The sequence below is a fragment of the Haemorhous mexicanus genome, chromosome 10 (genome assembly GCF_027477595.1).
Source record: "Haemorhous mexicanus isolate bHaeMex1 chromosome 10, bHaeMex1.pri, whole genome shotgun sequence".
Classification (NCBI taxonomy): domain Eukaryota; kingdom Metazoa; phylum Chordata; class Aves; order Passeriformes; family Fringillidae; genus Haemorhous; species Haemorhous mexicanus.
Genome location: NC_082350.1, coordinates 7,274,746 through 7,299,252, shown reverse-complemented (window position 1 = coordinate 7,299,252; position 24,507 = coordinate 7,274,746). Strand labels below are relative to the sequence as shown.

Below are 24,507 nucleotides of genomic sequence, written 5' to 3'. Positions count from 1 at the left end.
AAATCTCTGCATTCTGGGTACTTTATTAGTTTTATACAGAAATGCCAGAATCCAAGACAGAAGCACCAAGGTTCAGGGAGGGGCCAAGCAACAGAAGGGAGGTTCTGACCCCAGAAAGAACTAAATTGTAGCATCCTTCATCTGTATAGTTGTGTGTCCAGCATAAGATGTATCCTGAAAACAAATCTTGGGATTCTGATAGAGTATTTTTTCCCCTGCAGTTTTTGTTGCCCAATCACAGGTAGCTACTACACAGGTAGAAATAGTCACTTCTAAAGACTGAAATAAATAAGTAACAGTATCTATATCTTCAGTGCCCTTCTACTGGTTTCTGTCAATTATTTAGACCCAGAATGTAATATATGCATCTTTCATGTGAACACTGCCAGACTTACGGAGTGTATGATATCCAGCATATCATAGGCTTTGGCTGACTCACTTGGGACTATGGTGTCCAGCTCTGGAACCGGACGGTCACTGTGGAGAGCAAGTAAGTGTGAGCAACAACATTTAAAGACCAAATGAACACCAAGACCAAAAATTCAAGTAAACATTTCCACCTCTCAGAAACTTCAGAAACTCCTCAGATATGGAGAAAAGAACCACTTCTCTCAATCTCGGGCAGCCTGAACAGCCTCCTCCTGAAGGAGACTCCTCCTCCACAGGCCCCTGTGCTTCGGAAGCCCTGAGCAGCACGGCCCGGCGGGGCTGTGCGGACACGGCCGGGAGGCGGCCGGGCTGCAGGGGGCACTGCCGGCTCACGGGACAGACGGCTGTGGCTGATGCCTTATGTTTTAGCTTTCATATTTTTCAGATTCTCTATTGCCTTAGTGTGTGACTCTGAACTTCATATTAAGTGTTAGTAATTCTCTTGACAGGGTAGTTGGATAAAACAATCCTTTTCCAGCTTGAGAACCAAGGACAACTGTTACAGCCTCAGGCCCAAAAAGCATAAACAACAGCAAATTGAGGAGAGCAAAGCAGGAGATGGGGATAACCTGAAGCTGTAATTGGACAATTGACCCCAATATGTAAATGGACCAAAACCTATAAAAGTGTGAAAACTTGTGACCAGTCATCCATCTTGGGCAGAGCCATGGCTGGGCTCTTGTACTGCCCAAGGTGTGTCCTTTTGAGGCCTTTTAATAAATACCTACTTTATTCCTTTAAATCTGTCTAGCCTCTGTTCTGGGTCAGCCTCTCAGGGCATCATGGGGACACAACCCAGAGGCTGCCGGGGACACGGGGGCAGCAGCAGCAGAGCCCAGTCCCTACAGCTGGCCAGGCAGAGCCCTCCTCCCAGAGCGGCCCGAGGCTCCCTGTCACACACAGGACCTCAGGAACTGCACAGTCACCCTGCCCTGCCCATGCTGTCACCCCGAGCTTTGAACACACTGAGCTGCAGGAAACCTTTCCATACTCATTTCCCCTGCTCCAAACAAGCAGAGTAAGGAAAACATACGGAGAAAACATATCCACCCTCGGTGTCTTCCCTTCAAGGCTGTGTTTAAAGACTCCTGTTTCTCCAGTTACAGTGACACATTTTCACGTGGAGTTTTCCTGTAACACAGATCCTGCCATGCCATCAGCAGTGACAGGATCAGTTCCCCAGCTTTGATCACATCACCCTCATTAGGGATCCACTCGGCAGTGGCACCCACTGGGTCTGAGGCTTCAGTGCAGGGGTGTCAATTTTTATGAGTCACCATTGAGAAGCTTTCAGGGAGTATATTTGTGCTATTCCATAAAAACAGCGATCTCTGTAACAAATGGTGTTTCTATTGGAGCTCTTACTGAATTAATATTTTAACAATGCCATAGTTTAGTACATATTGAATAAGACAACACAAGGCTCTAGCCACACAATTCAAAACTGAAGAAAGCGATGTGCAGTTTGACAAAATCAGACAAAAGTTTAAAGTGCAGCCCCATGGCTGTCTCCGTGCTCCCTCAGACACACGGGATGAGAGAGACACAGCCCCTTGCAGGGAAGTGAAGAGACACATCTATTTATAGAACAAACCTGACAGCAACACTTTGATTGCTTTTTCCATACAAATACAAATATTGCATACAAACACTTCCATAAAATGATATAATGGAACCCTAATCTGAAGAAGTTAAACTTGTTTTAACATACTAAACCCTAAGATACAAACAATTCTAAACTTTCTTGAGTGTAAAGTAGATACAGATGTGCTCCAAGCTCTGTCCTGTGACCTGTGGTACCCAAAGGGTAGAAGTGAAAAGATGAAATTATTGCTCCCATAAATTCACAGTGCTGAAGGAAATTTTAACAGCATTAAAATAGCCATCAGCAAAATGAAGACATTATCCAGGATACCACGTTTGAAAATCTCCTTCAAACATCTACAGACACAGGACATGTGGAGCTTGCTGCAGCTTGCTGCTGCTCACGGGGCTTCAGAGGTGTTTCTCACAGATCCCACTTAGTGGCACAGAACTGCTGCTCATTGTTAAAGCCTGTGACAGCTGGAGACACCGTCACCAGACGGACACTGGGTTTCATTCAATGCAAAAGTGAAACTGCACTTGGTTACCAACAGCTGGCAATAACCTCCTCCAGAAGTTTGTAGAGACACAGAGGTAAAATCCCATCTTGCCATACAGCAAATGCAATGCATCACACACCTCCCAAAGGCAGGGGACATCTCACCAGGGACAACTGGGTACTGCAAGAAACTTCTAAGTCCTTGGAAGCCAGATCACTGACAACACACACTCACCAACACAAGCTTCAGCAGCCAAGGCTGGCATTTTTCAACACCAAAAAGAACTTACCTCAATAGAGGGAAAAACAAACCAATCAAACAACCCTAAACAGCCCCAGGACTTGACAATAAAAGCACAAGTAGGTTACATTTAATTTGTGGCAATTTTTTGTGTGGTGAAAACAATGCAATAAGAAAGCAATTCCTCTAGAGGAACAGACTGGGAGTGGAGCAGCTGTAAGGATCAAACATCAATCCCAAGCAGAAGGAATCTATTAAGATGTCAGTTTGTCTGGATGAAATAATACCAATCTGTGCATTAGGACCATAAATGGGAGAACTATTGGAGATATTGCTATAAAACCAGATAAATTTAACAAACAGAACTGCCTTCACATGTATAAAGGCTACTAACTGAACTTCTTAGTACAAATTACATTTATTATATCTCATGTCTTGTAAAAGATTAGTTCTTTTTTGTTAAGGGACACAAATCTCTTATACTTGAGTAGCTACAACCTCACTAACCACTTCTCACAAATAAACTGCCTATTATAAAGTACATTGATTTAAAAAATGGACTGTTGCTTCTACAGTGAAATTAAAATACCAAAATCAAGTCTGTAGAGATCAATTATCCCAGTACAACTTGTTGAATGCTTATAAAGACCATGATAACCTCAAAGATGATCCCCTAACTCAGAAAATAATACAAGAGATTTACTTTGGTTTTGTCACGAACAAACCAGAGCAGTCAAGAACAGAACAGAACCAGACTGGCACAGTTTAATGAACTCCTAAAGATCAACACCTACCTCAGAAAAATTTAGGACTACTAATTAATTGACCTGTCAGGCCATTCTCTAAAAGAAAATGGCAAATTTCTTTTTAAAAAAGTGAGAAATGTATCTCAGGGACCAGCACAGTGATTTGTAAAATCAATCCAAAAGCACCTCCCCAAACAAACTGCTACACAGACACTGAAAAGCACAGTGAGGGATGAAAAGAAAATAACCTTCCAGACTCACATGTTAAAATCATCACACATGAAGAGCCCCAAGACATATCACACACATGTGAGGAGCTGAAAGAACATATTCAGGCACCACTCCCATGCAGGAGAACGCAACAGCCTCTTGAGGGTTCCCTAGGGAAAGGGCTGAATTTCGAGTGCAACTGGAGCTTGGGTCAAAATGCTTTGACTCCACTGACATTCTCTGCCTTCCAGCCCTAGAAAGGCTCTCTGCTCAGTGTCCTGTGCTGTCTCTTTGGCTGTCTCTCAGCTCCTGGAAAAATTCCCTGATAAAAGTCCAGACAGTTGCCATTTTTCCCCTCTTGAAATGGCTCAAGTTCTTCCTGTATTATGTTGCCAACTCCACAATGAGCCTGAGACAAGCACATCACACACAAAGCTTTCTGCCTCCTTGTTGCCTGCCCACCTCTAACACTTACGAGCAGAACTCATCCAACAGACACAGCTGACAGAACAGGGCAAGTTCTCCCCACTGCCACACACTGTGCTATTTCCTACCTCTCTCACTCATTCCAAGGGAGTGGGCAGCCCACCTGAGCAGAGATTGCTTTTCCCCACATTCTGCACACAGCCTGGACAACAGTCCTTTCAGAAAACAGAATTAAACCTAACAGCGAACACACACATGTTGGAACACTTCCCATATTCACATACCAGAATGCAGAATTATCTGCCAAGATCCCAGGCACAGAACACCCATATCTCTGTGCCCCTTAAGCCAGAGAAGCCATGAAATGCAGCGCTCAGAGAGCACTGAGCCCAGCCAGGCTGCCCTTACCTGGGATCATGGCACTCGCAGACTGGAGCTGGGTCCCGGTTGCTCAGGGGTAAATAATTAAAGAACTCTCGGAGGTTCAGCAGAGCATCAATGTCATTCTCAAAGGCTCTGTGTGCAACTCCTGCACAGACACAGCAAAACACGTATGGAAATCATTGTACAAGCTTTCCTTTCCAAATAGATACCAATAAGGATAGAAACAAGCAACACCAGGACTCTTTAAACTTGAGCTGTTAACAATCAGGAGTCTTAAGCCACCAAATCTGACCAGCTAAAAATATCTAGAAAACATGTACTGTGTCAAACTTCCTCCAGAACAGGTCTGCATTGTTGACCTCATATTTAAAATAATGTGAAGTGTTTTATCAGCTGGCACAGCCCTACCTGGATTCCAGCCTTCTGGAACTCTGATCAGGTTACTGTGCTGCACGCAAGTGTTGGACTACAAGTGCTTTTTATAAAAGGGCTGGATCTGGGCAGCATCTGTGTGTGTGGTTTTGGTTCATCACCAGCTCCATTCACACAGAATTTGAGATCCTACAGTCATTTGAGTCTTGAGAAGATTCATGACTCACAGACATTTTCACAGAAGGGAAAAGAGGGAAGAAGTGCTTCAGCTCACACTGCCACTTGGTTTATAGTTAAGCAGTTCAATCAATCACATTAGTGAGCAAACAAGGGACTGTTGAGAATCTTTCAACACATGCAAATGTCTGGACAACAAACAAAAAAACCCCACCCCAGGCTGATTTCACTAAGCCCTACTCACTGACAGTATTCCCACTTCTAGCATCTTTTGTGGGTTTGCTACTTTCTCTTCCAAATCCCAGAACTCTCCCTTCTTTGTGTTCTGTTACTAAACAGGAACTGCAGGAAAGCAGATGCAGAGTCAGATCCTGTGCTTAGGCAGAGCTTTGTCCCTTAGACTCATCTGGATTGGCCAATGGGCTGTTTAGCCAGAACTACTCTCATTTACTTTGAGCACAATTAGCACGTTCAGTAAAGCTCCCAGCTCTCACCAGACACTGCAGTGTGTGTCTTTGCACCCCCAAGCTGCTCCTGGGTGACATCTTCATTGGTGACAGACTTCACCACGTCAGGCCCAGTGATGAATAGGTAGGATGTGTCCTGGGGGAAGGGGAAAAGCAGAAACAGTGAATGCCAGGGCCAAGATGCAAAAGCACCTAAGGAACAGCCACAGCCTCTAGAGACTTCCCTTAAAATAAGAAGAGGGAGAAATTTCTTTAAAAGGCTGCATTGCATTAAAAGTCCCCTGAAAATGCAATTGTCCACAAGTTATCTGGAAAAGTTTTTCCTCAACTTTTCATGCAAAATATAAATCCAAAGCAAGAGAACATCTTGGAAAATACCCATTTGCATATGGCCACTTAGTGTATGATCAATGTCACCAGCAGCAGCTCAGGACAAACCCTTACCTTCACCATAAATGTGAAATCAGTTAAGGCAGGAGAATACACGGCTCCACCAGCACAAGGACCCATGATGAGGGAGATTTGGGGAATGACACCAGAACATAAAACATTTCTCTGAAATAGGAAAAAAACCCTGATTTTACCAAAGAAGTGTGTCTTTAAATCTTTGCCCAGATTCTGCAAGAATTCACCATCACAAACAGGACTGTTTTATCTACTGGCAGACAAATATCTGGAGAGAATCTCTTGATGCAAATTGAACCAAAACGAGTTTTTTATTTCTGTTCCTGTACAGTTGATTCCCTATGCCATGCAATGACTGCAAAGGAGATAGCATGAGCCACCTCAACAGATGCTGCCGGGAAAAAACTGCACTGAGCCTGCAGTGAGAAGGAGTGGATGTCCCTGACATTTGAATGTATAGGTACACTGTACTCTGAGGTAGAAGTAAGCTTACTGACCAGCTGGGGGAGGGATTTTTTTTAAATCAGGTTTTTGCACTGGCTTGAATTTTACACAAAGGTGAATGGTTGCCATCCAGCATGGATGGTGTGTTGTTCAGAAATCCACTTACACTGCTTGGTGCTCAAGTGGGTCACAACGATTTCTGTAACTGTTCCTCCCAGACTGTACCACCCCAAAACCTGTCAGCATCTGACTGACCTGACATCCCACCTGCTTTCCTACTGAAAGGACAGTGTTCTGGGCACACAATTTGATGCAAAGTATTTTAGCAGCATATAAAAGAATGTAATTTCTGTGAAAAAATGAGCAGCAGTGCACCTTGGGGAAAAATTTTTGTACTAACTACAAAAATCCTTTAGGACATAAAACTTTCACCAGAGCAATCAACACTGGACATCCCCATTCTCACCACACATTGGATCACAGAGCTCAGCATGACCCTTGTTTAAGACATGGGTACATTTGCCCAAAGCCAAGAAAAGAACCAGGGTCTGAGTCCTATTATCCTTTTATCCTTTGGCTCTAACAGAACAATAACTTTAACATCTACTTACAAACACCCACTTGCATGTTTTGCCCACCTTTGAGGATGCCAAACTCCCTGTCCATCCAGCAGCCTACTCACCAAAAATATGTCTGCATAGCCTGCCAAGGACTCCACACCCTCCTGGATACGGGCTCCTCCAGAGTCATTCAGCCCAATCACAGGGGCTCCAACCATGGCAGCTTGATCCATGACCTAGTGATGAACACAAACTCCTCAGTATTGACCCAGCTAAGCTGAACACCAAAAAATATCTGCCTTCCCAGCTGGGCATCTCCACACTCAGCACTGGATTTGGATAATGCAGTGTGAGTGACACGGTCCCAGGAGAGGAGCCTGTGCAGCTGAGGGCTCCCCCTGTTCATAAGGGAACTCAACTGCACCTCAAACATCCCCTCAGTTATGTCTCATCTACTCCTCAAAGTTTGCTGCAGTGGCTGTGGAATCTCTCTAAACTGTATATTCTAATGCTTGATTAACCTTTTTAGAACTTTTTTGGGAGGACTAAATTACATCTTTCCTCCAGAAATCTAAATATTACATTTGTCTTGATACACAGCAGCGAGGGAGAGCAATTAGCTATTCTTGGCCTTTACTTTTGGGAACATTCAAGTACCTCAAATCTCTCTTCAGTCTTCATATTCCCCTTCATGTTTCTAGGCTAAGCACCATCAATTCAGTCCCACATCCTGTTTTCTAAGGCTCTGATCATTTTGGTTACTTGTCTCAAGATCATACACAATACTATAACAGAGCCTTAAGTAGGAGGACTGAATTCCTTACATTCCTTGCACAAAATATTCCTGATTATTGAATTCCAGTAAAATGTCTGCCATTTTCGTAACATAACATGCAAGGGCTGAAGTGTTAAGATCTGTTTTAACATCAAGATCTGCTTTAGCTCCTAAATAATTTTTGTAAAACATTGATTAATCCCCATTTTGAACTTTGAATTTGCTTTTCCCTGCCCTTTCAATCATTGTAATAAAATTAATTCAGACAATCTTTAACTTGCTAAGTGATTTACAATTCCAGGCCCATCTTTCAGAGTGTTTGCAGCATCAACCTTGAATTTTATATTCCCTAGAAACACAGAAACTACACTTGGTGCCACTCAAGTCAGTGGTATCTTAGGGGACCCAAAACTCCAGCCCAAACAGGAGCTGGTGGTAACTACTTCTGTACAGTCCTAGAATTCACTGACATGTTTGCTATTTTCCAGGGACCTGTATATGGATTTTCTTTCCCAAGGCTCTTCCAAGTTCTTCCTAAAACACTGACAAAGACTGAGCCCCAAAGCAACTGATGCCCCTAGGGCCTTCCAGCTTTGGAGCCCACCAAGAACAGCACCAATCAAGAAGGACTCACATTTTTCCTAGTTCTGTGATCAGACCCTGCTGCTTTAGAAAGAAGAGATCAACGAAAACTCACAGAAAGCATCCCATCATTCCAGTGCCATTCCATCCCTCCCCAGTACAGACACCACTAAGCTCCAGTGTGAAAGGGTAATTCAAGTCCTTCCCAATATCAAGACCAGGTAAAACCAAATAGCTGTTATCGAGCCCAAAGTCTTCATGTTTCCTGGTTTTATACCCACACACTCCTGAGGAGCCTATGGCAAAGAGTAGTTATTTCCACAGCATAAAAGTATGCCTTTCCACAGGAAAAATCTTGTTTCTGATTCCATGGCAAGAAAATTCAGGAATTTCCCAGTTCACACCACTCAACACTCATCCATGAAAGAGTTCTTGTCTCCCCAGTCCCGGGATTCAAAAACCCTTCTCACAAGACAAGCAGACAAACAGGAATAAATAGCCACAAGTGTCTGATAAGAGAAACTCTCAGGGTCAAGGTGACCTCAAAGTTGTAAAAAAAAAAAAAATCTTCAGGCTGTTTACTTGTTACATTTGCTTTCTTTTTAAATATTACACACTTTCACAGCACACTGTTTAGAGGAAAAAGTTTATCTGAATTCATTCCTCTTTTCTCCAGTGGACAACGAGTAGTTAATTTATGTTTGTACTTGGAAAGTCTCTCGCCCTTTGCAGTAGAAGACATAACTTAATGTAACAAAGTGTGTATTACCTGGAAAAGCTCACTCACACTCAAAAGGTTTCCAGAGGCACCACTCTCAGGCATGGCACACATCAGAGCCCACTGAAGTCAGTCACCAAACATTTTCTCCAAAGTCATTATCACAACAGACTGAAAAAAAAATGCTGACAATTTTTTTTATTTTCTTCTGTGCCATATTACCTTGCAGATCTTCTGGGCATGAGCTCCAGATAAACTGCCTCCAAATACAGTAAAATCCTGAAAGTAAAACAAATTTTCAGATTAGGGAAAGAATAATTTCAGTAAAATGTTGTCAATTTTTGCTAGTAAATAACATAATCCTACAGTGCTCTATATTTGGTATGCTGCTTCAAAACAACTGACTCCCTCAGCGCAGCCTGCAGATGATCCCAGCTCAATACAAGCATCCTTTACAAGGAGGAAATACAGACCTGGACACACGTCACCTTTCTAGACTCATGAGTTATGTCCAAGGGGTGCTGTAGGAACTATGTCAGATGTCAGCCAAAATGCCTAAGCAGAAAAATCTCTAACAGGCCCTGGGACTGATGCAGAAGAAAAAGAGGGTATTGACACCTCCTGGCACTAACAGAGTCCAGAGGCAGCTCCCAGGGAGTTTCTCTGTTGCATTCCTACTCCCAAAGAAGCCCCAAAAACTGTGTGGACAGAGACAGCATGGCTATGACTAACATTTGAACTAAAAAGGTTCAGCATCTCAGGAGGCAGCTCAATTTGGAGGGAAAAAGGTCTTTAAATATAAAAAGTGAGAGGTGTACCATGAAGGGGCACTCTTAAATTCTACTAATACAAAAACTGCTCCATAGTTGTGTTCTAAAATGAAGGTTTGTGTTTGGCTCCTCTCCATATGTTCGAGCCCATGTAACAGTGACTCTCCTTGGAAGGAGCACACATCCAAGACAAAAAAGGCAGAGTGTATGCCTTGCTCCAAGGTAACACAGCAACAGCCTCTTTGGCCATGACAGCAAATGGAACAAAGGCTACTTTGTGGCCCAGAACAGAGCAGCGCTCACTAATGATCTGAAAGAAAGCCTTTCACAGTGAGTGACCAAGATAAGCTTCTACCTGAAACACTTTTATTTTAATATAAAAAAAATATTTTAACATAAAAAGTATATTTTATCTATTTATATGCTATCACAAGCTTTTTTGCTTCTTGTCTGAGGGTGCCCTGCCTCCTCCCACAGGTACATTGCTACATGGCCAAGCTGAACTATTGTGAACCTATCCTTTGAAATAAGTTCACACTAGTTAAAAACAAGTAAAACTTTACCTGACTGAAAACATAAGCTAGTCTCCCATTAATCCGTCCACGGCCAGTCACCACACTGTCACCAGGATACTGCATTAAAAACAGACAAATGAATTGAAAATAATAGATAGAAAAATCAAAGCAACAATGATGTCTACTAAAATTTCCACAAACTCCTACTAAGACAAAGCAAAGACTGATTTCCTGGGAAATCAGTCAGACATCTTCCATGTCTGCAGTGGGGGCTCCACAAAGATTTTCCTCAGCTGTAAAAAGGAAAACTAGATGTAATATCACATATTCATTATGTATTAAAGATCAGGGAACATAGCAGTTTCCCCTCAAATTTAGAATATCTGAAATTAAGACAAATCATGCCCTCAGAGACAGGATAGGATGTACCTTTTATCAGGACTAGCTGATGTTTTTGAAAGAATGCACACAGTGCACAAACCTCTGAGGTGTTGATACAGGATAAAAAACAATCCTGGACAGATCCAAAAATATAATTACAATCACCTCAAATACTTGAACTTGACCTGTCCCATTTTTCACCCTGTAAATAAGGGAAGAAAGAACTGGCCAAGGAAACGGAGCCTGTGAGTCTTAAAATGTGCTTTGTCTTTCTAGTAAAGAAAATATATAGAAGTCTTTCAAGACAACAGTAGGAAAGGAACTTTGCTGGGCTGTCAGTAAAAAAGGGAATTTCAGGCATTGAAGTGCTTTTTGTTGTTTGGTATTAAAATAAAAAAAAAAAGGAAGGAGAAAAGGGAAGTCTGTGCTGCAGGGCCCACTCTAAGAACCACTTATGCCCAGGTGGTCTGCTGTCAGGAAGGTCACACTTGCCTGGTGCCTTCTCTCAGGCTGCACACACAGCACTGCTCTCAGCTCCTGGCACACTGAACTGCAGCACACACCTGTACTTCAGCCACTGCCACGTGAAGGTGACTCCCAAAAGCCCCAGCAGCCCACAGAGCGGCCTGGATGTGAGCACAAGGCCTACCCTACCCTCGGAAAGTTCCAGGGACTCTGAGAAATTCAATGCTAAACTAATATTCCAGCTCAGTGGCCACAGTTAGGTCATCTGTTGTGAAACTGTGCTCTGTAAACACAATCCGCAGCTCATTGAAGGGTGAATTCTGAAGCACAAGGGAAAAAATTAACCCTCTTGTCACACTCAGGATTCTGCTGCTCCTCCTATTTTCAGAAACAGCAATTTGTTATCAACAGTGTGAGATGCAGCATGGAGTAACTCAGTGAGAGGCAACTCAAGCAGTTATTTGAGTTTGCTGGGAAACAGAGTAAAAAAAATAGAAGAAAAAAGATGTTTGCTCTGCTATCCCCTGAGAGGGGAGGAGGTCTAATACAACATCCTTCCCAGCACCAAGTGTCATCAGCCTCCCATCTGACCCAACAAACAAATCCTTCACCTTTGCCACCCCCAGCACCCCTGCTGGAACCCTGCTGTCCCCTCCCTCACCCACAGGCTGCAATCCTACAACCTGAAGGACTGAAACCCAATGAACTGGCTTAAGAACTGCACAAACAGAAGTTGTAGTCACTGTGTGCAGCACAGGGCACACACAGAGCAGCTCCTCACTCTACACCAACAACCCACAGCAAACAGCCTTTGGCTGCAGGAAGATTCACAGTGAACAGGCACATCAGCACCAGGCACTGACATCCCAGCAGCTCACTGGTGCCTTCTACCAAACTACAGCAGAACACTTTTCCCAGGTAGAACATTATCAGGCACCAACATTATGGTGAGAGACTTTGGGGAGCCACTTTCCCTGTGTGTGTGGAACTCCCTGTACCATGTTAGTTTAGGATACATGGCCACATAGCCAGAAAGTGCCTTAGCAAGCAGGGTGCAAATAGTTAACAGAGCAATACAAATGCTGGGACTTCCAAACATCCAGATCAGATTGTAAAGCCCTCAAGGATTTTATGACTGTAGTTTGGCAGGCATAAATATAGATCTGAGTTGTTTCATCTAATAACTCTAATCCTACCTGTAGGGAAGCAGAAGTATCTACCTTGATTTTCTCCCCATATCTGATCTGATTGACAAAATTGCACCAACAAAGCTCTGCAGCCTCCTCTACTGTTTAAAATGCAAATCTAAGACAATTCCCAGGAAGGTATTTGAACCAAACAGATGACCTTATAAAAAAGTTATCAAGTTTAGACAACAGAAAACTCTGTCAGCTGTTAAATGGAAACTGAGAGTAATAAGAGCAAATTTACAAAACAAAATTATACATAAAAAGAAAACAAATAGTAAAAATCACATGTGAACAGAAGAGCCCATTTTCAACCAGTGGGCTAGCTGCACAGCAGAGGACGCTGAAACAAGAGTTATATGCAATAAAACTACCTTATTCTTACTAGAGCCCATCCCAAAGTCAGTACATCTGTGTTCCACAAACATGTCATATTCATCAAAACTGTCGGGGTCCAACAGCAGCAGAATTCGTTCCCTTGCTGTCAGCTTTCCCTGAAACAGAGCAAGCAACAATTAACAGAGCCATCAGGTGATTCTGGCTGTTTGCTGACCCCCAGCAGATGCAGTTTAATCAAGCGAAATCTACCCTGATCTGTTACACAGGGTCCATTAAGCAACTGCAGGCCCCCAAAGCTGGAAATAGCCTGTGCAGTGATTACCCTCCTCAAAAACAAACCTAATGCAAGCCAGAAGGCTGACTGTTGGAACAGCACTAGCACAGGAGAAAGGAAACAATCTCAAAGACTATTTAATAGGATATAAATGCATCTCAGCTATTTTTGCCTACACGTTTAAATGCAGCTATTAAGGCCTTTTTTCTATCCTTAACCAGGGAACCCTTCCACAGCTAGACCAGTCCTCCCCAACAGCTCAGGGTTCAATTCACGGCACTCCAACATTATCTGATTGCAGTAAATAAGAGGGAAGAGGAAGCATGACAGCCTGCAGGGATCTCCTGACAAAATCTTTCTGGCTTTTTTCCTGCTGGACACTGTTACAGGCAAAAGTAGGGCAATGGTGAAATGGCCAAGAACAGAATCAAGTGACCAGATATACACGTCCCTTGCTCAGTGTTATGTAGTAAGAAATGACTGCAAAGTTCTTTATTGTTCTACCAAACAAAATTGTTCTTTCCAACCATGGTAAGCATCTGTCTGCAAAGAGCAGGGCACCCGGGTTGTCTCCTTTAGGGAACCACGTGACCCTGCCATCAACATGACATTGTAACACAGCTCAGCTTCTACAGAACATCTGACCAGTAGGCCAAAAAGCTCATGAAAAGCAGGAAATGCAGGAAAGCCTAATATAAGCCAAAGTTTTAGTTTATATAAAACATAAGCTGTTCAAGGCCCTAGACATGCAGTAGTGCTTGTATATTGGTGTGTCAGTGTCCTGAATGTAACTCAGCAAGACTGAACTCTCTTCAGACTGTTGTATAACTGGGGAGGGACACTGCTGACAGGCAGTGATCACTGAGAGAGCCTTCATGGGAATCGCCATTCCCACCTCCTTGATGCCTGCAAACCATCTTGCACCCCACTGAAAAGGTCTCCCAGCAAGAAGCAATAAAGAGAAACAGGAAACCTCTGCTGTTACCCTCATCAGCACTGCCTACATTCTGAACGACAGAGGCAGGAGACTAAAAACCCACCTGTTGTCATCCCTCCCACATCTTTTCCTCTGCCTTATTTCCACTCTTCTAACTCTTTGCTCTCATCTCAGAGATTAGCTTAAATTTGCAACAGCAGTGTAAAGATGAAGCTGTTGCTCCGAAGTGTTAAGCAACCTAGAACTGACTTACCATTGACAGGCAGAAGTCGCAACTTCTTTCTACACTACCTCTCATACATATTGCAGCCAACCTCGGTAACTACTCTGAGGTAAAGGAATTAGTAAATCAATTGTTTTTTCTACCCAGAGGAACAGGCAATGCAGTCTTAAGCGCTGCTTGAAGAAACCTTCCCGCAAAGGGGTGTCTGCAGGTGCCACGCGAAGCCGCGAGTCCCCATAGCCGAGCGGAGCCCCGCCGTGCACGGCCTGCCCTCCCCGGCCAGCGTGCGCCCGGCGGCTGCGGGACAGGGCTTTCTCCCCGCCGGCCACTTGTGCTGGGCTCACCCGCTTGTGCTGGGCATCGATGCGGGCCTGGCCGCCGCCGAGCAGCGCAGCGCGGCGCTTCTCCTCGATGCGCTGGGGCACGGGGGCCGGGCGGGACCCCGAGGCGGCGCGGCCCCGGCACAAGCCCAGCGCCCGCCGCAGCACCCGCACGGCCGCCATGTCCCGGCGCTGCGCCTGCGCGGGTCCCGCTCCGCCGCCCGGGTGTCCCGACTACGGCAGGGGCGGTGCGGGGCACACGGCTCCGGGAGGCCCGGGCAGGGCCGCTGCCAGCACCGGGCCCGGCGCAGGCCGCTGAATGAGCCCAGCCCTCCGCGGCCAGATTGTTCATCGCTGTTGTCTGTGCGCAGAGACCAGCGAGAAAATGCATCAGCTTTTCCCCCTTTCCTGCGTGGCGGAGAGATTTGTGGCGCTTCAGAAGCGGGGAAGGCAAGCAGAGGTGTCAGCTCGCAAGATTAGCTGTCCTCTCCTTCTGGCATTTGAAACAAAGTATTTGTTAGGAAAACAGTCCCTGTGACACACCGGCACCGATTCCGTGCCGCCTCCTATGAAGAGGCACTGGGCTCTTTTCACGACACACTTTCGGACGGATGAGGCAAATCGAGACCCCTTAAGAAAGGCGTGGGTCAGGATGTGCGGGGAATACGCAGCGCACACAGCGAGTGCCCGAGCTGCAGTGTATCCGCAATCCAGAGATCTGATGTCATCGCCTCCCAGGCAGTTCTCCAGCGTGCAGGCGCAGCCATCTGTGCAGCAGATCATTTGTTACCCCTGTAGGCCACCTCCGCCACCGACCACCAACAAACCACCGGCCAGTTCCAAGTAAGGCGAGGTGAGTAGTGCCGTAAGTGTGCACATACCACACATGAAAAGCACGAGTGTGGCCCTGTAGATACCACAAGTCTGAGGAATCTCCAAGAATGGAAATTCTTGGATTATATAGCATGTACAAGCTGTTGTACGATAATTCATTTTGAAAGGGCTCTCAGGCTCCAGTCCAGCGTCCTACTCAGAACAGACTCAGCACTGAATTCATACCATTTTGTCAGCTGGATCTTAAAAGTCTGCAAGGACAGAGGCTGGCACACCTTTCTCAGTCTGAGTTCCAGTGCTTGACTGGCTCCATGGGGAACTGATTCCCCCCCAGCCCATTCTACTCAGCAGCAACCTGCCTTGTTTCCGTTTTGGACCGCTGCCTCTTGTCCTCTGCCTGTGCACTTCAGCCCGGAGGGGTTAGTGAGGTGACAGCCACAGGCTCTCCAGTACCAGAAAGCAGCTGCTAGGGATGTCCCCACTGTCCACTCCAGGCTAACAAAGAAAAAGCCCAGTTCCTCAGCCTCTCCTCCTGGGGCAAGTGCTCCAGCCCTTCACCCTCATGCTGCCCCTCCTCACCATCCTAGACAGAGCTGTATAGCAAGAGATCCTGTCAGAAACCTCGCCCAGGGTAAGACACCTGACATACACGGCTCTTCCCTCATCCACAGAACCTCACTTTGTCACCCGAAGGCACAGAGGTTGGTCACACAATTTATTCCTGGTTAAACTATGCTGGCTATTCCCAATCACCTTCTCCATGTGACCACAAAAGGCAGCCAAGAACACTTGTGCCATGGCTTTCCTCCCAGACCAAACTGAAGGGGATCACCTGACAGTCCCAGGCTTTTTGCAGATGGGAGTAACCCCAGGCTTTCCCCAGCCATCAGGGATCCCCCTGATCTCCATGACCTTTCAAAGATAAGGGTGGCATCACTGCAACACTTGCCAACTCTCTCCACCCACTTGGGTCATCCTGCCTGGTCTCCCAGAATGTGTCAAACTGTCTCAATAGCTGCTGACTCAAACACCCCCACTACTGGTGCCCTCTCCTTGAGCCCTGCCTGCAGGCACAAAGGCCTGGGGAGATCTTGGCAGTGAAGATCAGGACAAGAAAGGCACCAAGTACCTCAGCCCACACACTGCTGAGCAGGAGGCTGTTTCAGCCCCCAGCCAGAGTAGCAGCAGGATGCCAGCTGCATTCCTGACCTATCTGTGAGATAGCTGCTCCTTGACAGCAGCCAAACAGGCATTTCACCCTCCCCACTCAGGAAGTTTCTCCTGGTCACAAAACAGCTCAGGCAGAAATCAGACCACAGATATTTGAAGCAAAAGTCTCCACTATCCCCCTCAGGTGGGTTCAGCATCACTCAGGCTGCCTGCAATAGCAGTTCAGACTATCCAACAGAAAAAATAATTATTATTTTTGGTTTGTTTTATCTGAATCCAGTGCAAAGGAAGTTGAGAAGATTTCTGAGCTAAAAAGCCTGGGTTTTTCCTGGGTTTTTACTTGAATGTTTACTGGATACACTGAAGGCCCTGTTTCACCCCCAAAGAGTAGACGATTAGGTTATAGAACAAATCCTTCAGGACCAAACTGTTTTCACCTCAGTGTTATAAAGTCCTTCAGAGATAACCTGCTTAAATTTAAAGTCTCTTGCTAAAAACTTCTATGGCAGGTGGCTAGTGCAATGTCAGTTTTTAAGACAGGCATTAAGTGACCTCTGAAAACTTTAAACCTGTAACTCCAACATGAATTATGAAGCAAAATGCCAAAAAGTTCACCAACCCAACCCACAAAACCCACTATTACAACAAACACATAAACAGGACATACTGGGGAGCAGTTGGCAGAGATTTTGTAGAGTTTCCTGCCATGCACATCTAGTGGCTTTATATAGTGAAGTCAAACATATAAAATGGAGATCCTGTTCATATAAAAACTCAGATTTCCAGAGGCCTTTGAGAATGTCCCTGATTAGGAGCTCTTGAAACTAAGTTGTCATTAGATTAAAAGGAATTCACCTCACAGAGCTCAGAGAGAAATGTAATTCAAGTGGATGTTACGATGCACTGGGGAAAATCAAACCCCAAGAATACATGTCTCTTCAAAAAAGGAACAAGTTCACAATACTGCAAAAACATCAGCTCCATTTTCAATAGTGGCCAAAGAGTCAAAAGGTCCTGGACACACCAACAGACAAGAAATCTACCTAGGAATACAAAATGAAAGGAGCTGCTAGTCTCTCTGTAGATCTCCAAGACACAAATTGCTGGAAGACTATGCTAGGAAAATATCACTGTATGCTTACAGTATTATTACTCTTCCCTACATATTTGTCACTGCCTGCTTTTGGAAGCAGGATACTAGACTAGTTCTGACAGTCATTCGTACAGTCCAATATTGTTAGAATTGTCAAGCTAGAGATTGTCACAAGGATGCGTGAGAAACTGAAAATTCTCCAGGCAGTTTCTCAGTAAGTCCCCACAATGCAAATCAGTGAAAGAGAAGCAAGTATTTTGAGGCCAAATCCAGTTACAAGAGGACTTTAAACCATGAGAAAACAGTCTCCTGATACTCAATTTTTCCATATTCAGTCAAATAGTAATTTGTGCTTAGTTTTGGTAAACAGAAGTGGGGAATAAAACCCAGTTCAATTATCAATTTGTATTCCTGTAGGGAACCACCCAAGGTCAAAGTCAGCTGATCTGTTTAAATCAGAGGGGTAACTCAGGTGTGTAAGAGGCACATTCTTGTTGTATGTAGGGTAGGATAATCCCTAAACCCAAATTAAACTGGAGTATATGCAGAGTTGAACCAGTATTTCTGCATTAGCAGTTTGGCTCAGAATCAGCTCAACTATTTAGTGCTAATCCCAGATCATCTCCATTTGCTCTGGGCTGTTCCAAAGTGAGAGCCCTCTTCTGACAAAACTCCCCCACTCCTGGAAGCACAGGTTTAGACCAGACTCACAGCCCACATCAGAGATGAGCTGGGCACTCACCAAAGGAGCAGATCTCCTCCAAAACTGGATTTATAGATACTAAGGCCAGAAGTGACCGCTGTGATTACATCAGACATGCTGTACAATGTGAGATTGTCTCAGCAAGGTAGTCTATGAATTGCATATTTTAATCAGCTATCAAGTACTTGTATTGCATTGTTAAAAGGAGAACTTCATATTCTTTGCTTGATACAGTGAAATAATCAGTCTGTACTGGTTTCTCAAAAAAAGCCTGTCAGAACACCTCAGAGTGAAGATGAAGTGTTTGTCAGGGGGTCACTACAAAGGACCTATTGAAAGATGTAGTTGTAGTCTTACAGCTTCAGAATAAAGAAAAGCACCACTGGGATTAACCATCTCTCTGTCATCAGGCACAAGACTCCTTACTACAGGACAACAAAAACACTCTAGTCAAAAAAGAGGTGCACAGAGGACATATGGATCTAAGAAGTCACCTTTAGGAAGTTACAGTAATACTTATTTGTCTGGATTGGGAACAAGGCAGTTAAGGAAACAAGTAAAGCCAGTGTTTTCCATCAGCTCTTCTGTCCCACTTACAGGTAAGCCCCAAAAGAGAAGGGCCAGAATATCCCTGCTTAAGTCATAACAGTAAAACAAACCACCAAGCTAATTTTTTTTTCTTTTTATTTTGAATGAGGGGCTCCCTGTGTGAGTTTCTGTAGTACTTCTCAACCTCACAGCTCAAAGGGCAGTAGGGAAGAGCACGATGCTCCTGGAAGCAAAAGTCAACAGCCAGCTCAATTATGCCAATTCATTCATGCAAATGCAGAACTTACCCACATGCCCCTCCCAAACCTGAGCTGGCAAACAGGTGTAAGAGCCATAGCACGAGTAGAGTGGTATTGCACCTGGACTGACAGAGGGAGCAGAATCCTCCTGGCACATGGAAACCAACAAGAACCCCCAGCCTAAACAAGCAACAGCTGTCTTTGGATTTACAACTCTATATCCAGAGAAGAACTTTAATTTCTTTGTTTAGCAACATCAGAAAAGCATTAACAGCTTCAGTGAGGAGGTGGACTGCTGTGAGCTCTATCAATGCCCTCCTTCCATGCTTCTGACATGCATATTGGGAATCTGTGTTGTGACACTTTTGAAAGGTAAGCTAAACAGTTTTCATTAGCTGCAATATAAAGTTCACTCACATGGTTCATGTAAGTACAACTATAAGGCAAAAAGAAGTGAAAAAGGGATTTGATCTCACCTGACAGAACTTCAGAGTTGCACAGATGTACCTCTTAACTTCTGCTTATACAATTTAATAACAACAGGAAGAATTTGATTAACAAAGATCTGATATGATATGCAAAATGCATGTACTTGATGCTGATTCAAATAGAACAATTATTAGGCCAGACACGCTCACACAGCTGGAGAAAAGCTATTGCACCTACACCCACTAGCCTGGTTCAAATTGGGGAAGGGCTGGGAGAACTGAAAGAGAAAGCTGTATCGAACAATAAATGCTGGAGGAGATGCCCTGCAAATTCATCCTATGAAAATTCCCTTCAAATATATCCCCCAAATTAACTAAATGAATTATGGGGGACTGGCTTGTAGAGAACAATAAGCAAACCCCTTAACAATAGTGACATAGTGGGTGGGGTTTGTACTGAGATCTCAAGGACCTTAAAATTGTTGGGGAATATTCCTTCTCAGGTCCTTGGGAATCCAAACCACAAACAGATTCCTGTTTATTTGCTGGATGTTTCTGAAAGCAGTAGATAGTTAAAAAATACCAAAGAACACTAAACAAACAAAACCCCACACACAGTTACAAAGAACTGGTGGGTCTAACAGGCGCTGCTATAAAACTGTAGAGCATTGAATATTCCAATGTCCAACAACAGATAAAAATGTTCTGGCTTAGAACAAGGAATTCTTCCTACCAGTAAAGACACAAATTGTACTGCACTATTACAGGTCTCAAGAATGATAATGGAGATGCCTTTTTTTGTTTTGTTTCATTCCCTCCAAAAAAGAAAAAAAAAAAAAGCTGCTTGCAAGAAACAGACCCAAATAAAAAAAGCAGAAATTGGCTTTATCATATGGGGAGGTGAACTTGAACAAAAGGGCCATTGCAACCACTCCTATAATCAATAAAAAAGGGAGTCTCTGGTGTTGTGGGTGTGAACCTCTCAAAACAAAACCAGTAATTCTCAGAGAGGGATGTTGGTAAGAGATTAGTAAGCAATTGGAATATGTTTCTAAAACACTTTGGAGTAATGTAAAAAAATACTTTTGAACACTGAGGAGAAAATTTATTATAGTGGTGAAGACTATGGTTTGTTCATGAATATAAAAGAGAGGCAAAACCAATGGACTGGGAGTACTGGTATGCTCTGCTTTACCAGGATTCCAAAGGCATGTCATGGTTGGACACCCCCTGGGATATTTGGGAGTTACAAAACCAAAAGGGCAATCCTATGAGACAAATTCAAGGCAAATGAAAAAGGCACAAACAAGAGAATTGGTGCAGCTGCTTGTACTGCAGGAGCAGTCTCTGCAGCTGTGTCTCATTGGGATGATAACAAAGGTGAGCAGGTAGCCATGGGTCACTTAACAAAGGGCCACAGGCTTTGCAAAGCTGTGACAGCCATCCCGAGCTCCTCTGACTGCTTTCTGGCAAAAGTCAGTCTGTGTCTTTCTTAGAGGCTGTGGGGGGATGCTTCTCTTTCCTTTCTTCTGCAGTTCCTGTGATTACCTGTTTGTTTTGTTAATTCATTAATGGCATCAACCCAGAAAACACTGTGTTGTTGGAACTGTTACAATCCCTCTGGTCTTAGCCTGCCTTTCCTTATGATACTCAAAATGCAGTGACACAGAAGGAAGCCTACATCAAGTCAAACAAGCAAGCAATTAGAAACAAGCTTGCCATTGGCAGCCTGCTGAGGGAAAAAAACCAAACTCTCTAACAAAACAACAACAAAACTCCACCATTTTATTCACATCCAAGTTTTCAGAGGCAGTGTATGTGCTGACCTGTATTTTTTTTTTCTACTCAGTTGATACCTTTCCCTTAAAGATGCAGTGCTGCAGTTATCAGACACTTCAGGATGCACCACTTCCACAGCAGAGCTACCTGAACGCCTCATGTTCTTTATTATGCATTTTCAAAAGACTATTCACTGAGATCTAAATGTTTATTCTGTTCAAGTGCTGTAGGGAAGAAACAAAAACTATCACCCAAGGACCTGGGCCATTAACACAGGTATCTGTGTTTGGCAGAGTTAATAGGCAGTATTCTAACCTAATTTCAACATGGAGTCTAGTTTTTCCCAAAAACAGAACATTGATAGGAACTGGAAAATGAAATAACATTTCTATTCCACCCTTACTTTCCAGTGAAAGGGGATTTACTCAATGGTTTATTGAGTGTTTCAGTGCTTGTTCAAAGTTAAGCACCCACCACTGGCCAGGGAGGGAGACTGGTCCCACAAGGCTGTTAGCATGAGGGAGCAGCAAAGGGGGCCACTGCAGGGGGAAAGGTGAGCCAGGGAGGTAAGAGCAAGGCAGGCAGGGCAGTGGTATCAACTACAAGAAGGAGTGCCATGGTACCTGAGTGAGGAAAGCAGAGCAGGGCCAGCAGCAGCAAGAAGGGTGAGCCCCTGAGGAGCAGCCATCTGCAGCAAGGAGCAGGTCCAAGGGCAAAGCAGGCAGCCAGCAGGGCAGACACAGAGTCAGGGAGCAGCAAAAGGCCAGCTCTCACGCTTGAAAGAAGCTCCTAAGGCACAGCAGAGATGGCTCAAGTGGAACTTTTCCCCACCTGGCTGTTTCTCAGCACCTGATGGGCGTCACACAGGTGCAGCACATCAGGGCTGAGCCAAGCCCTGGGGCAGGGAGGCTGCAGAGCTGGGGAGGGGCACTCAACCCTTCACAGTTACTGTCACCACCCCACTTGCCACAGTGGTTACAAACAACTGAGGCCCTAACCCACCCTCCTGAGACAGCAGGACTCCTCCTGCAGGATAGTGATGCTGACAGACTGGAACAAATTATCAACAGAGGTAAGAAAAATGGTATCTGCTGCTTGGACTGCACTATTAGAAATGAACTCAAGGGTCTGGATAGAAAAAAAGTGAAATTCATCAGATCAACCAGCAATAATGGGGCAAAGAAAAGCACTATGGCTTTCCCCTGGTCTAAAAGGTATGACTTAGTCAGTTTTGCTACTCTTGCAGTTTTATATTCTATTATTACCATAATTTTCAAGAGTAATAATTCTTTGTAGTTCTAGAGAGTTTATATTATCTGTCTTGCCAGAATTGAAATCGTTCTTAGGTGGAATCCAGAGCGACTCATTTAGCTCCATCAGTGAGTGACAGAATAGTGCAGGTTAATGCTGGGGATGGGGATATGGAGGTTTGGCCCTGGAACCCTACTGCTGTCAGCTGCTGAATCCCAGCCTGTGGATGATACCTCAAAGGAGTGTATCTCAGAAATTAGACAAGACTGGTAAAACTCTAGGTGTTGGGTGTCAAGTTCCTTGCCTAAGAGCCAGAGCAGTATGAGAGGGGGCTAGGAGGGGTTGAGAGTGTTCAGGACACAGTGTGTTCAGAGTTTGGCAGAGGATGTAATACAAGGAGGTGTGTATGAGAATGTGGACACGGTGGAAATTTTCTGGATGTTATTTCAGTCTGTTGGCTTGGTTCAGCACAGAAGGTGTTCCTGGCAGTAAGCTGAAGAGGGAATTGGGCATTTCAAGAGCAATGTTAACAACAGGCTGATGCTGAGAATGAAGATGCTGTGCCTTGGACTGAAGTCACGTTGGGGATTCAGTGTGTGCAAGGAGTTATAGTCCAGAGATGGCTACTGAGTGTTTGCTGGGAGGCAGAAGGGCATTGTAGGTCTGTGTGGTAACATGGAGATGCACCCACATGGGCTGTACCTGGGCCATGTGGGAACAGTGCCAAGTGGGGAATGAGCTGCTTGGTGAGGACCACAAGTGCTAAGTTGAGTATATGGAGTCAAGACCCAAATTCCTGTATTTTGTGTGTACACTCATTTTGTGTTGGGCTGGAAAGACTGGAGGGAATTAATGAAGTGATCAAGGAACTAAAAGATCCAGGTGGAACGCCTTGATTAGTTTCACATGGGCAACTCTAAGTTAACAGAGAGAGCAATGTGGGAAAAAGGAGAAGCTCTGTCAGGCAGTTCCCCAAAACACCAAACACAGAAGCAGGGAGAGGGCTGCCCGATGGTGCTGGCAGTGTTGCAACACAGGATCTGGAAGTCTGTGGAATGGCCTTAAGGCTTACGCACGAAATAAAACAAGTCCCCTCCATAAACGTCCTGCCTGTGCCTATATCTTGGTCATACCTGCCCTCAGTCTGTGCATCCACTGCTGTGTTACACGTGGGGTCTCCAGCAGGAACACTTGTGACAGACTTCTGTCCACAGAGCCGAGTATGGGAGGCTGGCGATGTCCTGAGGGGTTTGCGCGCTCCGCAGCTCCCGCGCCACCTCTCCCAAGAGCTGCCAGGCCCCACAGGACCCCGGACTCGCTCCGTGCCGGCGGAGGGGGCCTGTGTGTCAGCCGGCAGCCCGAGGTATTGACAGGCCTGGCCGCAGGATCCAGCACGGCCTGAGGGCAGAGGCGGGGCCGCTTCCTCAGCCCAAGCGGAGGCGCTCGCCATGACAGGGGCGGGACGCGGCGTTCGCGCCCGGCTGCCGTGAGGGGGAAAGCCGAGATACGGCGGGGTGGGGGCGCGCGGGGCGGCGCGTGAGGCGGTGCGCGAGGCCGGGGCACGGTGCCAAGCCCCGTACGCCGGGAGCTCGCGGGGCCCATGGCGGGCGCTGAGGCGGCGCGCGCCCCTCCCGCCCTCCTGCGCGCGGCCCCCGCTGCCGGGTCGGGCGCCGCTAGAGGGCGCCGGCGCTCCCCCGCCCCGCTGCGGGCGCGCATGCGCGGCGCGGGCGGCGGCGATGGCCCCGCAGTGACGGCCGGATCTAACGGCGCCACCGCGGAGCGCGCGCGGCCCGCCCGGCCCTGCCCGCGCGCCCACCGGCCCCGCGCAGGAGGCGGCGCCGCCGCCGCGGTGATGCGGCCGCGGTGAACCCCGGGTGCCTCCGCCGCCCTCCCGCCGCATCGGGCAGCGCGGCCCCGCCGCCGCCCCGCGCCCGTTCGCGGATCCTGCCTGCGGCCGCCGCCATGCCGGGCCGCCGCTGAGGGAGGCGCCGACAGCAGCAGGGGCCCCGCGGCGGGGCGGGTATGGCCCGC

The 24,507-nt window shown here is 45.8% G+C and overlaps 1 protein-coding gene across 6 annotated transcripts in view; it reads right to left on the bottom strand.

Annotated features, from left to right (window-relative positions):
* Window positions 1-23,858, bottom strand: part of PCCB (propionyl-CoA carboxylase subunit beta) — a 38,272-nt gene extending 14,414 nt beyond the window's left edge. For 4 of the 6 annotated variants that reach the window (XM_059855160.1, XM_059855159.1, XM_059855161.1 and 1 more), the window contains exons 1-9: window positions 14,455-14,628; window positions 12,712-12,831; window positions 10,353-10,421; window positions 9,242-9,298; window positions 7,067-7,180; window positions 5,980-6,090; window positions 5,563-5,671; window positions 4,544-4,664; window positions 396-477 (exon numbers count right to left, since the gene is read on the bottom strand). In XM_059855160.1, the coding sequence (XP_059711143.1) occupies window positions 396-477; window positions 4,544-4,664; window positions 5,563-5,671; window positions 5,980-6,090; window positions 7,067-7,180; window positions 9,242-9,298; window positions 10,353-10,421; window positions 12,712-12,831; window positions 14,455-14,613 (942 nt within the window). In that variant the 5' untranslated portion in view covers window positions 14,614-14,628. Of the gene's footprint in view, window positions 1-395; window positions 478-4,543; window positions 4,665-5,562; window positions 5,672-5,979; window positions 6,091-7,066; window positions 7,181-9,241; window positions 9,299-10,352; window positions 10,422-12,711; window positions 12,832-14,140; window positions 14,201-14,454; window positions 14,629-23,609 lie in introns of those variants that run through there. The other 2 variants (XM_059855163.1, XM_059855162.1) reach the window with 2 other exon arrangements.
* Window positions 23,859-24,507: the final 649 nt, after the last annotated feature.